General features: G+C 40.1%; 1 protein-coding gene and 1 pseudogene across 1 annotated transcript in view; both read left to right on the top strand.

Moving 5' to 3' along the window:
* LOC126210160 (replication protein A 70 kDa DNA-binding subunit-like) overlaps positions 1-16,383 on the top strand; it is a 79,671-nt gene that overhangs the window by 49,616 nt on the left and 13,672 nt on the right. The window contains exons 8-9 of the mRNA XM_049939311.1: positions 3,226-3,338; positions 15,154-15,400. Coding sequence (XP_049795268.1) covers positions 3,226-3,338; positions 15,154-15,400 — 360 coding nt within the window. The remainder of the gene's footprint in view (positions 1-3,225; positions 3,339-15,153; positions 15,401-16,383) is intronic.
* On the top strand, positions 6,933-7,050 carry LOC126211052 (5S ribosomal RNA; annotated as a pseudogene).

The raw sequence follows: 16,383 nt of genomic DNA, 5'->3' as shown, positions 1-16,383 counted from the left end.
TCACGTATCAGATTCTCTTAAGCAACTATTTATTTAACTCATCCAAATACAAAGTCCCGTAGTGCTTCAGTTTACCAGAAGTCCAACAGTTAGTCCACAAAAAATAGGACAATCTGCATGTAAAAAGCAATTTTTAATCTCCATGGAGCCCATCACCGAAAGCAGTACAGATAATTCCAGGTCTCATCCACTGCTCATAGTCTTAAACCCGCAAACATTTGTAAAAAGGCAAAGGACCCAGGTTCTAGACACAGTCCTGCACACAGTTTTAATCTGCCAGGAAGTTCCGGTCTTAAAGTATTGACTCACAGTCAAATTTAGTCATCAGAACAGCACACAATTCTAAGTTCCAAGCTGCTGTCCAGAGACTGTCATTTGTAAAATGTTGATGTATAAAGTCACAGCAGCTCTTGAATTTAATGCAAACCAAATATAGCTCTCAGCTCCTTGAGTGATCAACAACCACTGTACGCAGGCTTTCTGATGCTTGAACTTAAAACACACACATTTATTTATTTTTAATCATATGGTTAGCCCCGCCCCCCTTCCCCCCCGGCAGACCATTCGCTGGGTGCCGGTCTTTCAATTTGACACCATTTCAGCGACCTGCATTCGATGATGATGATGATGATGATGATGATGATGACAGTACACCACCCAGTCCCTGGACAGAGAAAATTCCCCGACCCAGCTGGGAATTGAACCCGGGCTCAGAGGATTGATAATCCGTCATGCTGACCATTCAGCTACTGCCCCCCCCCCCCCCCCCTTCACACACACACACACACACACACACACACACACACACACACACACGTATGTATGTGTCACTCAAAATCATAATAAGATAATTGAAAATAAACATATTGAGTGTTCTTATGCACTCTTTTCAGTGATTTTCTTTGAATTTACATGCACACCATATTTCAATGATGTGTATCTGAGTTAATGACCAAATAATTGACTATTAAATACCTCTGTCTTCATGTGTGATACATTGAGCGAAAGGGATCGGTCATAGGTTATGCTGTTACATATTACATGAATCTTCGGAGGATTCAGTTTTCTGGTGGATTTGCATAATTAAATGTGACTAAAATAAAGTGAAATATTGTCCTTCACAGGAAGATAAAATACAGTGACAAGAACACTGCTTCATCTGTTATCTGAAACTTCATTTGCAATCAGAGTTATAAACATCCACATGCTACTAATTTTTATGGGTATTTTTTATTAGTTGTATGAAACATTGTCAGACTTCTTGCCTCGAAGTTTAGGGTAAGACATCAAGCTTTCCACAGTTATCAGTATCATCTTCATCAGAGACAACTGACTTTCAAAACTGCTGCTATGGTGGCCTTATATAGCACACAGACGGCTTCTAATTGGTTGATAATTCTGTCGCAGATAGTGTGACGTCTGTGCTAGTGGCGCCACTGCTCCTGTCTAGCATAAACATTGCTACAAACAATGCAACAAATATTGCTACTGCTTCTGTGTCGAGAGGTTGCTTCCACTTGCTGCTAAGATCGTCTCTGCTGTCAGGGTTGAAGTTCTTCTCACACATTCTTACTTCTAAAGCCTCTTTAATGACAGAATCCCAGTATGGAAGAACCTAGGACAAAACTTTTGTTTCATCAAACACAATTTTGGTTTTGTGAGACTACAGTTTTTCCAGTTCTCAATTTTTAATATTCTGTCGATGTTCTGCACAGTGGTCAGAAATTGTACAGCTGGACTGGCCGATGTAACTGCTCTTGCACTCAAAAGGGACAGTCAGTTGCCCGTGATGAAGATGGAAGTAATTATCAAAAACTTGAGATTTTACCCTGAATTAACATGGCAAGAAATCAAAGAATATTTCGTGCAGCGGTGCTGTCATGAAAGATTTGATTCTCATGTTTTATATGTATTGACTTATGCATAATTTCCTAACTTTCACAGTAGTTTAAATATTGTACGGAAAGTTCTGGCGGAATGTAAATAATTAGAGAGTAAAGGGAACAACTCAGTTGTCAACAGGCACACAAAGTGAACGGAAATATCTGTAGTTGCCCTCCATAGTTCTGTTGGTTTAATGTATACTTCTACCCACTGACGTGTGTGCACGTGCGTGCGCGTTTTGACAACTGTCACTCCTCCCACACCAAAATGACATATCAGCAGTGACGAGAATTCCCTCGTCCAGAACGCTGAAGGCCTCGGGCACTGCACTTGCCACCTGATATCATCCCAGACTGTAGCAGCTGAACAGTCACCAGGGCTTAGACTATTTATCATTTTACCCAGAACTGAGGATTCTACCCAGGATCTTTCCCACCCCTCATGAAGTGGTGTCTGCTCTCCACCAAATCTGCACAGTATCCTGGTCAATCTCTGTGCCGGCCCCGCTCACCTAGGTAAAGACCTGTCTTGAGACACTGACACAACATACCTACTCCAGTCCCATCATGGGCTTATCGTACTCCATCAGGGACAACAGCACCTGTGAAAGCAGCCATGCTGTGTGCCAGACCTGCTGCAATTTCTGCACAGCATTTTATATTGGCGTGGCCGCCAGTAAAGTGTTCGCCATAATTAGTGGGCAGCACCACACTATCTGGGAGCAGAGTCGACCACCCTGTGACGGAACACTGTGCAGAGCACATCTCACTTGACTTCAGTTGCTGCTTCATAATGTGTGGCATCTAGATCTTTCCCCACCCAACCACCTTTTCTGAATTATGTAGATGGAGTTTTTCACAACATGTCCTTTGTTACCATAATGCACCTGGCCTCAATCTCCACTAAGCCTCTGCTTTTGCACCGTCTTCCAAACACTCCCCCCCCCCCCCCTTTCCTGTGTTCTGTTACCCCCTCCCGATCCACTGCCACAGGCCACTGGCTCTGGTGCCCGTGTGCCGCATTCCTACCTCGCACATCTACCAGCTCCCTTTGAGCCGTCAGCCACCCTCCCCCAGCCCTCTCTCAGCGTTATTTCTCTCCTCACCCAATCCACGTGACACAACCCCTGTGTCAACAGCTGTTGGCAGGCCCTGATAGCTGACCAATGGGCATTACATTAAAACTTCTTTAGAAATAACCTTCTTTTTAAAAACTTCACATTACGTGCTTGATAAATTTGACAAACTTACATTTATTTCAAATGTGAGTACACTATGTCTTTAAAACTGTGATTATGCAACAAGCCACCATTAATCTTTTGTTTTATTTATCTGTGTGCAGATGTCATTGGCGTACTAAAGGCAGCTGGTGGCGTTGAGGTTTTCACAGCTAGAACAACAAACAGGGAAATGAAGAAACGTGAGGTTACCATTGTTGACCAGAGCAACACTGCGGTAAGGAAGCTCCCTTAATAGGTTAACAGGTGTTGAGCTTGTAGCCCGTTTAACTTGAATACTAATTATTTTCTATTAATTGGCAACATTTGAGCTCTGTATGTGGCTGTTTTATTGTTAGATTCATTGGATATTTCAGCACTCTGTTTCATTAATACTTTCTTTTGTAGAACATAATTAGGTATAGTGTATATCAGCCACAATAGTTTTGTCTTAATAGATTGCAAATTGTACTTCACAAATGCTATTAAGAACTATTCCTTGACTGCGAATCCTATTCATGTGCTCTCTCAAAATAGATATCTTCACAGCTTATCTATTTCTTCTTATCATTTTTAATGCACGGTGAGAAAATGTGGTAAACATTTTTTTCCCCTCCAAAGTAACACTAATCATATGTTTATGGCATTATAAAATCAAAAAATAATTAATTTGACATTGCAGTTCCAATAAACTTTTTCTTTTTTTTAAAAAAAGTTTCTGATAAATACAGGATAACCTCACTTTCACAAATGTTTCCATATTTCTTGGGTTCCATTAAATTTGCTATGTTAACAGCATTAATTTGTGCCCACTTCTGTGTTATCAGATTTATAAGTATCCTATGATATAATCAAACAATGTTGATGGTGGAAAAAAGTCTTTCACATAAAATGACACTGGCGTGGTGGTGGTCTTTACACAGACATCATGCCATGAGCTTCCCTCTATCTAGATCTACATTGGTTATTTGTCATTGTTAGTCAGAACAGTTAATGGCACCAGTGGAGCATCCGCTGCTGCTGCTGCGGCCAAGCTAACAGAATATATTAATTATTCACTCCGAGGGGCTCCTGATGTGGTGGCTCACAGGAGTAATTTTCAATACAATTTGGAAGACGATGTAAGACTTCAGATCAATATTTATTTATTTCCAATGGCAGTACTTTCCACTGTGATTACTGCAACCACATTATTTCAGTGCTACCTTCACCTTGTGATTATAATTACGCACAGTGGATATTCACTGTCCAGTATTTGTAACTACTAATACAGTTTGGTTTATTGTACATGGACACACTATAGTCTGGGAGACGAGTCTTTGGTATTGACAGCTCGGTAGCGTCTTTCCGTTGCCTAGCGACTGCAGGCAGGCAGCCAATGACGGCCTGACTTTGAGCGGGTAGCAAGGGCCACGTTGCCGCTCTGAAACCCGGTCGCGCGCGCTTATGAAACTTACCAGTGGCTCGCGTGCAGGCGGTGCGGTCGTTCGTCGTTTGTCTGAAGTTGAATTCGCAGTTTATTTCGTTTTTGTTGTTTTTAGTGTTTCTTTGTTTATGTTTCGTTGTAAACAATGTCTAGTGCGGCGGGTAGTACGAACCCAACACAAGAAGTGAAACGGAGGAAGAAAAGTGTGCTACACACCCAGGCCCGTGAAACCGTGTGCTCTGTGAGGGATTACTTTGAGAAGGAAAAGGACAAAGGTGGGCCCTTAATTCCTGTTGTTCAGGTTGTGAAGAGAACTGCAGCAGCATTGAAAATAAGTAAGAACACTGTTGTAAAGATAGGGAAAGAACAGTATAGTGTAGATTGTGAAGAGAGTGGCACAACAAAGCTGCACACACCAGGAAAGAAGCGACAGAGAAATAAGCAGGTGACAGCTTTGGACGATTTTCAGAAAGACGCAGATTTCTGCGCAGGATCATAGGTGTGGAATTCGAAAGTATAGTGTGGTTAGATGAAACTTGGGTCAATGCCAGCCATTCTTTACGTAGAGGCTGGAATGATGGAACGCCCGAGGGGACAATGGCAGTGCCTGTTGGCAAAGGAGGGCGTATTATTGTCTTACATGCGGGAACATCGAAAGGTTTTGTGCCAAACTGCTTGAAAACGTTTCGGTCAAAAAAGACGGGAGATTACCATGAAGAAATGAACAGTGGAGTATTTCAAGAATGGTTCGAGACATCGCTTATGACGAATCTGACAAATCCATCAGTGATTGTTATGGACAATGCGCCTTATCATTCCGTTGTTCACGATAAGGCACCAACCTTGGCAACAAAAAAAGACGATATCATTCAGTGGTTGAAAGGTGAAAAGTAGATTTCAGAGAAGATTTAAGGAAGGCGGAACTGCTCAAAATTGTGGCACAAAAGAAACCCCAGTTTCCAACATATGTAATTGACGAGATTGCCAAAAGGCACGGGCATGAAATCGTTCGGCTTCCTGCATACCACTGTCACTTCAATGCAATTGAAGGAGTGTGGGCGCAGATAAAAAATTACATTGCTGCAAACAATAAAAAATTCACAATCTCTGAAGTGGAAACTCTCCTTCCAGCAGCTATCAATAAAGTGACAAGCGAGACGTGGGCTAAAATTGTAAACAGCACTGCAAGTGCCATCAGAGAGGCGGCCAAAACCGAAGGGGTTGTGGAAGAATGCATCGAAAATTTAATTATACATCTGAGAGAGAAGAGCAGTGATAGTTCGAGTAGTGCTGAGGAAGACAATGTCAAATCAAATTCTGACAGTGATGTGAGTGGTGTTTTTCCATTACAGTAACTACAATGTATTCAGGAATGTAAGGAGGGAGTTTGCTATCGATCTACAACCAGATCGTCATATTGTGAGTACTTTCTTCAGATTATAACTCTTTAATACACCGACCAATTATTCTGTAGCTTGTAGTAGAACAAATTAATAATGCTGATACTTAACAATGGAAACCAAAACTGCTAATGTTCAACAACTTGCGAAAATAGTTTTCATTTCAGTTGTGAAGTTTAACAAATAACTTTATTATGTTTCAGCATCTTAGATACTTGTACTAAATAGCTCATATCAGTTTTCGAGTTAATATATTTCAAGCATCAACTTTAAATAAATTTACGCGTACCAATACGACTTGTATTTTGTCTCACTTTTATTTCTGCTGCTAGAGAATGCGTGTAGCAGACAGGGCGCCACGTGCTGTGAGCCACATTCGGCAACAGCGCCGTCTGCCCGCCGGAACTGTCAGTACCAATCACTCGTCTCACGGACTATAAACACAATTATCAGTTAGCTAAGGGTGACAAGGTTGGGTGCACTAAGAAAGCTTTAGATATGCACAGAGACTGTTTGATATGTTGCTACAGCAACTCCCATCAGCCACCGAGCAGAGAATCTTAATTGTGTGTAGTGTTGCCCGTAGCTAATACATTTGTGACTGTTAGATGTTCAACAACATTGATTTTACTGCTAGTTTTAAGGTGCAGAATATTATAAATGTAGATGTGAAGACAGTTCATATGGAAGAAAAAGTAAAAATTCTCAGGGAAGCTGTGATACATCCTGGAATGTGTGTTGAACTTGCATGTAGTGTAGGGATACTTGTGTCCACACTGAATACCATCACTAAAAAATGTAACTTAGTTTTGGAAAGTGCAAACAAATGTGGTTCACATCCAAGAAGAAAGAAATACAAAAGTTACTCAGATATGCAGAGCTGGAAGAAATTACAAAGAACTGGTTTCAGAAATTTTGTTCAAACATCCTGGTGAATGGTGTGATACGTGAAAAGATGCTGGAGATGGGCAGTGTACTCATAATTGAGGACTTATCCACATCTGTGAGCAACAGCCTTGCCGCAGTGGATATACCAGTTCCCGTCAGATCACCGAAGTTAAGCACTGTCGGGTGTGTGTGGCACTTGGATGGGTGACCGTCCGGACTGCCGTGCGCTGTTGCCATTTTTCAGGGTGCACTCAGCCTCGTGATGACACTTGAGGAGCTACTCGACCAACTAGTAGTGGCTCCGTTCAAAGAAAACCATTGTAACGACAGTGTACTGATCACATGCCCCTCCTGTCTGCATTCTCAGCTGAGGCTGACACGGCAGTCAGATGGTCCTGATGGACCACTTGTGGCCTGAAGACGGAGTGCTATCCACATCTGATAGGTGGGTTTAGTGATTTAAGAAATGGCGTAATGTGATTACAGAGTTGTATGTGAAAAAGAAAACAATGTGAACAGAATAACTGTTGGTAGATGGATGTGTGGTAAGTTAAAAGAACTTAAACGCCATTATGAACCAAAGGGCATAATTATAGTCTTCAATATTCTTCTGAGTAAAACACCTGCATTTAAAGGCAGAAATTGCCACAGAGGAAACATAATAAAGTTCACATTACGGTAATGTTAGAGATCGGTGGTGATGGCGCTGATAAATTGAAGGCCTTTGTGATCAGGGAATCAAAGTTGTTTTAAAAATGTGCCAACATTGCCCACAAACTGCAACACTTAGGGGTGATTTCAGAAGCATTTGAAAAACAATTGAATATTCTAGACGCAAAAATGGGAACAGATTGAAAAATTATGTTAGGTAATTGTAGCTCAGCACATCCTAAAAATTTAAATTTACAGAAGTACTATTATTTCTTTCCAATGACGATCATCTACCATGCTTTGAAAACACGCACAAGATCTAAAATGCAAAAGGAATTAACTTTGATGGAAGCTGGAAGGAACCCTGCCTCTTCTAAAGTGTAGATTTTGGATGCTCTGCACCAAACAGGGTGGTCCATTGATAGTGACCGGGCCAGATATCTAACGAAATAAGCATCAAATGAAAAAACTACAAAAACTGAAACCCGTCTAGCTTGAAGGGGGAAACCAGATGGCACTACGGTTGGCCCACTAGATGGCACTGCCGTAGGTCAAACGGATATCAACTGCGTTTTTAAAATAGGAACCCCCATTTTTTATTACATATTTGTGTAGTACGTAAAGAAATATGAATGTTTTAGTTGGACAACTTTTTTCGCTTTTTGATAAATGGCGCTGTAATAGTCACAAACGTATAAGTATGTGGTATCACGTAACATTCCGCCAGTGCGGACGGTATTTGCTTCGTGATACATTATCCGTGTTAAAATTGACCGTTTACCAATTGCGGAAAAGGCCGATACCGTGTTGATGTATGGATATTGTGATCAAAATGCCCAACGGGCGTGTGCTATGTATGCTGCTCGGTATCTACATCTACATCCATACTCCGCAAGCCACCTGACGGTGTGTGGCGGAGGGTACCCTGAGTACCTCTATCGGTTCTCCCTTCTATTCCAGTCTCGTATTGTTCATGGAAAGAAGGGTTGTCGGTATGCTTCTGTGTGGGCTCTAATCTCTCTGATTTTATCCTCGTGGTCTCTTCGCAAGATATACGTAGGAGGGAGCAATATACTGCTTGGCTCTTCGGTGAAAGTATGTTGTCGAAACTTTAACAAAAGCACGTACCGAGCTACTGAGCGTCTCTCCTGCAGAGTATTCCACTGGAGTTTATGTATCATCTCCGTAACGCTTTCGCGATTACTAAATGATCTTGTAACGAAGCGCGCTGCTCTCCATTGGATCTTCTCTATCTCTTCTATCAACCTTATCTGGTACGGATCCCACACTGCTGAGCAGTATTCAAGCAGTGGGCGAACAAGCGTACTGTAACCTACTTCCTTTGTTTTCGGATTGCATTTCCTTAGGATTCTTCCAATGAATCTGTCTGGCATCTGCTTTACTGACAATCAACTTTATATGATCATTCCATTTTAAATCAATCCTAATGCGTACTCTCGGATAATTTATGGAATTAATTGCTTCCAGTTGCTGACCTGCTATTTTGTAGCTAAATGATAAGGGAACTATCTTTCTATGTATTTGCAGCATATTACACTTGCCTGGATGACATCATCCAAGTGTCCGGACCGTTCGCCGGATAGTTGCGTTATTTAAGGAAACAAGAAGTGTTCCGCGACATGTGTAATGTCAACCACGACCTGCAAGAAATGGTGATGCCCAAGTAGGTGTTTTAGCTGCTGTCGTGGGTAATCCGCACATCAGTAGCAGACTAATTGCGTGAGAATCAGGAATCTCTATAACTTCGGTGTTGAGAATGCTACATCAACCTGTACCATATTTCTGTGCATCAGGAATTGCATGGTGATGACTTTGAACGTTGTGTACAGTTCTGCCACTGGGCACAAGAGAAATTACGGGACAATGACAGATTTTTTTGCACGCATTCTATTTAGCAACGTAGCGTCATTCACCAACAGCGGTAACGTGAACTGGCATAATATGCACTATTGGGCAACGGAAAATCCACAATGGCTGTGACAAGTGGAACGTCAGCGACTTTGGTGGGTTAATGTATGGTGCGGCATTATGGGAGGAAGGATAACTGGCCCCCATTTTATTGATGGCAATCGGAATGGTGCAATGTATGCTGATTTCCTACGTAATGTTCTACCGATGTTACTACAAGATGTTTCACTGCATGATAGAATGGTGATGTACTTCCAACATGATGATGTCTGGCACATAGCTCACATGCGGTTGAAGCGGTATTGAATAGCTTATTTCACAACAGGTGGATTGGTTGTCAAAGCACCATACCGTGGCCCGCACTTTCACCGGATCTGACATCCCTGGATTTATTTCTGTGGGAAAATTTGAAGGATATTTGCTATCATGATCCACCGACAACACCTGACAACATGCGTCAGCGCATTGTAAATGCACATGCGAACATTACGGAAGGCAAACTACTCGCTGTTGAGAAGAATGTCGTTACACGTATTGCCAAATGCATTGAGGTTGACGGGCATCATTTTGAGCATTTATTGCATTAATGTGGTATTTACAGCTAATCACGCTGTAACAGCATGCGTTCTCAGAAATGATAAGATAACAAAGGTACATGTATCACTTTGGAACAACCGAAATAAAATGTTCAAAGGTACCTATGTTCTGTATATTTAAAAAACCTACCTGTTACCAAATGTTCGTCTAAAATTGTGAGCTGTTACAGTGCTATCTATCACAAAGTGAAAAAAGTGGTCCGACAAAAACATTCATATTTCTTTACGTACTACACGAATATGTAATAAAAAATGGGGGTTCCTATTTTAAAAAACGCAGTTGATATCCGTTTGACCTATGGCAGTGCCATCTAGCGGGCCAACCATAAAGCCATCTGGTTTCCCCCTTCAAGCTAGACAATTTTCGTTCTTTGTAGTTTTTTCGTTTGACGCTTATTTCGTGAGATATTTGGCTCAGTCACGATCAATGGACCACCCTGTGTAGCAAAGTTGTGGGGGAAGTTGAGGCAAGAATCTCAAATTTCTTCTGAAAAGTTAGATTTTTCAAAATAAATAAAGGAAATTCATCTTAGATACCAAATCTGGGTAATGATGATTGCATCTCGCCATTTCATTGTGTGTGTGTGTGGGGGGGGGGGGGGGGGGGGGGAAGCTGTAAACAAAGTATCCAGTGCAAGTTTTCCTGCATATTGAATTTGTGTCAGTGTAAGACAGGGTCAGTTCTCGTATGCAAGAAAAAGGTGACATTGCAGGAAGTGATTGTGATGATAATAGAGTACCTTGTATTGAAGATGTAAATGTAACTGTGAAGGCAGTAAAGAAATGTATTTCTACTCCAGATGTGGACAGCAAAGTTTTCAACTAAAAGTTCACGAAACAAATTAAAACAGACTACAGTTCAGGATTTTATTTTTTATGAGAAAGAAAATTATTCCATGGAAAAACTACAAAATTGTGGAAGACTGATAGGTCCAAATTGAAAGTCCATACAATTAATAAAATTGGTTATTGATATTTATTAAAGTTTGTGATTAAAAATTAATTTTCCACCTCTTATTTTTCCTGCATTTTACACAATCTTTTAAACTCCCCTTGAAAAATGTGTGTGAGGAAGTTTCACTGTAGGATGATTTTTCTGAACTGCTTTTGTCAAAGGTGCGAACCACAATTGTACCCCAATTTATGTTGGAGGACTGACATTATGTATTTGTGTAGCGTAGTTAAGTGACAGATATAATGCGCAGAGAGTGGTGTACATATGACAAAACACACACTTCTCAATTGTATTTGGCAGTGGTTTATCGCTTATAACTCTTTATAGTGTCTCTTTTTACTGTCTTAAGCCAAGTCACAAAAGCATTCCAAAATGCAGAAATAGATTTTGACCAGCCAGTAATTTCCATCAGAGGCGATTGAAGAAAAAGAATTTTTCCACAAATCGTTATTCAAAAAATGCACAGTCGTCTTACACTCGGAGATGAAACTATTGCTGCTGAGGTTGACATTTTTATGTTGTTTAATAAAGTATATATTGCTTGTGTATCATTTACAGATGAAGCTTTGGATATTGAGGTCACATGCAGATTTATTTTGAAGAATTCGGAAGGGCTGGGCTGGGCAGATGATACTTTCATTTAAACAGACTCGAGATTTCCCGATGTGCAGAAGCGATCAACACAGTATCACCAGTGCTTGAACAGTCGTGACATTTGACTCGCCTGGCACTAATGGGAGGGATACGTGAGAAACTTTGAACTATCCATTGTAACAGTCTACTGCTCTGCTTAAAATTTGTCAATATTGTAAAGCACAGGACGAAATAGCACTAAATTCTATCATCTTACAAATTCTTGTTGCCTTTGAATAGATTTGCAACAAAAATTCTCATATGTGTATGGATCCCGTGTACAAACATAAAAACTGCTTTTTAAGTATAGGTAACATTCAAAAGCAGAAAAAAGCCTTACTCAATTCTGAACCCAGATCAATAATTTATTTGTTTACGAGAGACTGTAACAATTTACTTAGTGGATTGAAATGAGAAATTTGGTCGCTGTTTATGTATTAGAATACCAGGTAAAAACATTACCAGCTCTGAATCAGCCTTAGAACATTATGGTGACTTTCAGATGAAACAAGAAGGAAAATTGATTAATGATAAAATGTCTAACAATCTAAACAAAATCAAAATTAAACTGTAATTGTCTCAAGAATAAATTACAGCGGGAAGACACGTCTCGGAGGTAGTACCGACTGTCGTCAGTAGACGGTGGGACGAGTAAAATTTGTGATCTTTCGTTTACGTATTAGTTGCAGTTGTTACGTGACCTGCACCTTACAAGAAATTGCAGTCTGTGTTTCACAGCTGCTAGAGCACAGCAGTATGGAAGGGTTGGAGGGAGTACACTGGTACCAGCTTGGCTGAGAACTAGAGGAGTGCGTGGAGGGGAGCAGTGAACAGGCAGCAAATTGTCACGTTGTCAATTGTGGAAGTCTGTATCACGTACTTTGGCTATTTGGGAACATCTACCGTATCTAAATTGCAGTTTGACTGAACCCATTTGTAGTTGGAACTGAATTGATTTGACTTTAAAATTGGACAAATATCTAATAATAGTATTAATTTGTGCATGAGACAATAAACCTTGAAGGGTGCAATGGCGTACTTACCTGTATTGTCGACACTAGTAGTGATGTACGACGGGAATGAAAGAGGGTGTATCGACTGCTTGTTCTACACGAGCACTGAAGGAGCAGCAAGTGGACGATATGTTTGTAAGCGAGAGAAATAGTAACAATCTCACTTCAGTATAAAAGCAAAATCCGATATGTATTTGGATAAAAACAGCGGCATTCTCAGATCCCAAGGTAACCACAGCCTCAGAAATCGCAACGTAATTGGAAGAAATGGCAGTAAATATTTACGACAGCAAAAATATAAATTTCACGGTTATGATATTTGATTGAGTATTAAAAATATTGATACCAAAACTGCAGGGTTATTAAGCAGAAAATGTAGAAAACGGTCCACAAATTAATGTAAAGTCTCTCCCTTTGTTTACTATATTTCTCCTTTTACTACCAAAATCTTGGCAGTCAGTAAATGGCATAAATTTAGGATAGGTATAGTGTTAATTTTTTAGGCATATACTCTGTCATTTTGATTAGTCAGAATATGTTAAAAATAAACTATTCTCAAGAAGCCTCTTGAAAAAAAAGTTAAGTCATCATTGACAGATGACTGGCTGGACAGAACTAATTACTGCATTGTGATTTTGTGATTTTTTTTTTCCTTCTATTTTATTATAAGAACAGTCACAATCTCCTTTGACAGTCTCTCTCTCTCTCTCTCTCTTCTTCTTCTTCTTCTTCTTCTTCTTCTTTTCCCCCCTAAAGCTCTGTGCTGTAATACCTGAGCACCTGAGCTACATGGTTTATAGAGTTCTTGAATTTACAAATTTGACAAGGCAATTCTAACACACAATACAGTTTGCTCTTTCCAAAAGTTAAAAAAAAAAAAAAAAGTTTGCAGTGATTGGGCCAAACATAAATTGTGTGTAAATTTATGCTGTTTGCAGTGTATCACTAATTTGTTGTTAACCCCCAAAGACACTCATTTTGCTAGAAGGCAACAATAAAACTCCATTAATTTTGACTGTTGTGAATGTCAGCTGTGTTGTGTAGGCTGTCAGTGTTTCACTGCTGTTACATCCAAAAAAAATTGTTTCCTGCTGGATAAAGGGCAAAGGATTTCTATGTGCCACAGTATTGTAGCTTGAATAAAACAGTGTTGTGATTGACAGATTGCAGTGGCGGGGGGCAGTATTGGTGTGCCGCCAGGTGTGCTTCATGACGCATAGCATATAGTTACAAAACAGGCAATGCAGCAGAGCCTATGGCACTTCAGATCTGGTGGCAGCACTTGATTCACTGAAATGTCTATCCAAAAGTTATTTTAATCCACATGTAGTGTATACATCATCATCCAGTTTGTTGTCTGTTATAACATGTCATATATTTCAGGGTGTTTGTCTGCTAGTTTTTGGAAAACTCTTGAGTGCTGTGGCATATAAAAGGTTTTGAACAAATTTCTGACAAAAGTGCTTGTAACTGAGTAATGTTTTTCCTCTTCAAATTGTAGATTACCATGTTTGATTCCCACTGTAAGCAGCATTCTTCATAACTTTTATTTGAACTCCATATTATCAAATTGAAATGTTTAGAAATATGTAATTCTACTTCTTTTAATAAAAGTATATTATTTTATTCTTACTCACTGATTGTGTAATGAAGCTTGGGACAAGAATTCAAAATGTTTTACTGTTAAATGAAACAGTTTACACACACACACACACACACACACACACACACACACACACACACACGTGCATGCATGGTGTCCTGCCTAAGAGTCATCAGGTGTTTGATACAGTTGCAACTTTGTCTTTGCTATGTGTAGATGGAGTCAAACCAAACAAATCTGCTTGTAAAGTCCTTCATGCACTGACTAGTTTTGGTAGGTGTAGATTTGTTTCCCATTTAAAAAAAAAAAAAAAAAAAAAAAGTTGAATTTTATGTGGCCATTCAATAGAGCTGTACTAAATTAGTTCAGTGTGATATTCATTTTATTTATTTGTATTAACAGGGACAGTAAAACACAAGGAATAATTAGTACTCCAGCAGCGAATGAGCAGTGCTGCTACGCGGAGGTAGTAGTCAGCATGGGCCAAGGGTGTGCTGTCTCCTCTAGAGTGCTGGTTATTTTTCATGTTTTCAGCATCCCTGCCAATAAATATTGATAACATGAATATAACACTATACTAATATTTATTTTGAATTTATCAAATTTTAATTTGTTATGAATACTTGCATTATCATGGGTTTAGTAATGCGGTTTGAAGATTAGTGTAGAATTCAAATAAATTACTTCTAGCAAGAATTGAACATAACTACCTCAGGATTAGAATTCTAGAATGCCTTGCACTCACTCACAGGCACTTCAGTTAGACAATAGCTCGTAGTGTTACACACTTTATATGTTACAGCACTGTAGGGTGTTGATGTCAAAATTCTACAAAAAAATCAAAGTAAATAGTTTTTTTGTTAGGCATTTGATGCAGAATGTCTCAGTAGAGGCCACATCACAATTTGCAGTGCTGTTAGATTATTCTTACTGCTGACAGGCTAAACTTTGTCCCACAGATGGCACTGACATTGTGGGGCGAGCAGGCCGAAGAGTTCTCCGAGACACCTGGTGCTGTGCTGGCAGTGAAGGGTGTCAAACAGTCAGACTTTGGTGGTGGGCGGTCGGCATCAGTTCTGATGTCGAGCACCCTGCAAGTCAACCCAGACATACCAGAGGCACACAGGCTCCGTGGCTGGTATGACAGTGTCGGCCACAGCCAGGAACACGTAAACATTTCAGCCAAACAGCTGGGAGCGGCAGGCTGTGAGTAACTACTTGCTCCCTTTAACAGGAAGAATGCCATTCTTGAGTTATTTGTTGGTATGTGATTGAGAGAGAGAGAGAGAGAGAGAGAGAGAGAGAGAGAGAGAGAGAGAGAGAGAGAGTAAAACTGCCCTCTGAAGAACTTTAGAGACAGAATTGTGATAGGTTGATCTCATTGATAATTGAGAAATTAAATCTTGACTGCAGAAATGTTTATTTTGTGGCAACCAGTTTCGATCAGTTTTTGACCATCCTCAGACTCTCATACTGTCATGGTATGACAGTTTGAAGATGGTCAAAAACTGAACAAAACCAGTTACCACAATATAAATGCGCGTTTGCAGTCAAGACTGTTTTGTGCATTTTTAAAGTATTTTTTGCCAGACTGCTGTTCTCCATGACAAATGTTTTCAAATTACTAATAATTGAGAATGACTTTGCAAGTAGGCCAATTAAGGGCATTCTTTACAGAAGGGGAGGATACTTTTTTAAAAAAATGATCATACCTATCCTTTGCAGCAGTGTTATTAACGAAAACTTATCGTTTGCTGTTGCAATAAATATTTATAAGTGTATGAAATTGTCAGCGTTCATAATATGTAATTGGAAGTGAAATGCAATAAGACGGAAGCAACAATTGGCACCCTAGGGGACCATGTCCAACCAGTCTTGTCAGGTTGTGAAGCTGACAAGATTCCAATGGACAATCAGCTTGGAGGTTGCTATTAAGATTCTAGTATAGTGGGTGGAATGGCTGTCTGCATTACACCAATGATAGCTTTAGCAGTACTGTGTTGCCACTTCCACTGTGCAAAGTGTTGTGGTTTCCAGTTCTCGGTGAGCTACTGCAGCAGGAGATTTGTGGAACATTTAGTTTATTGTACCTTACAGTGTATGATAAAAGCAGCCGAAAGGGGAGGGGGTTATAGGAGTGACACTGTGGAGCTCTATGCTACATACGAATTTCAAACAGTGGAAACTCT

This window comes from Schistocerca nitens, chromosome 10 (assembly GCF_023898315.1).
Source record: "Schistocerca nitens isolate TAMUIC-IGC-003100 chromosome 10, iqSchNite1.1, whole genome shotgun sequence".
In the NCBI taxonomy this organism is placed as follows: Eukaryota; Metazoa; Arthropoda; class Insecta; order Orthoptera; family Acrididae; genus Schistocerca; species Schistocerca nitens.
The sequence above is the reverse complement of the archived record's forward strand: the minus strand, read 5'-3'. Positions and strand labels throughout refer to the sequence as shown.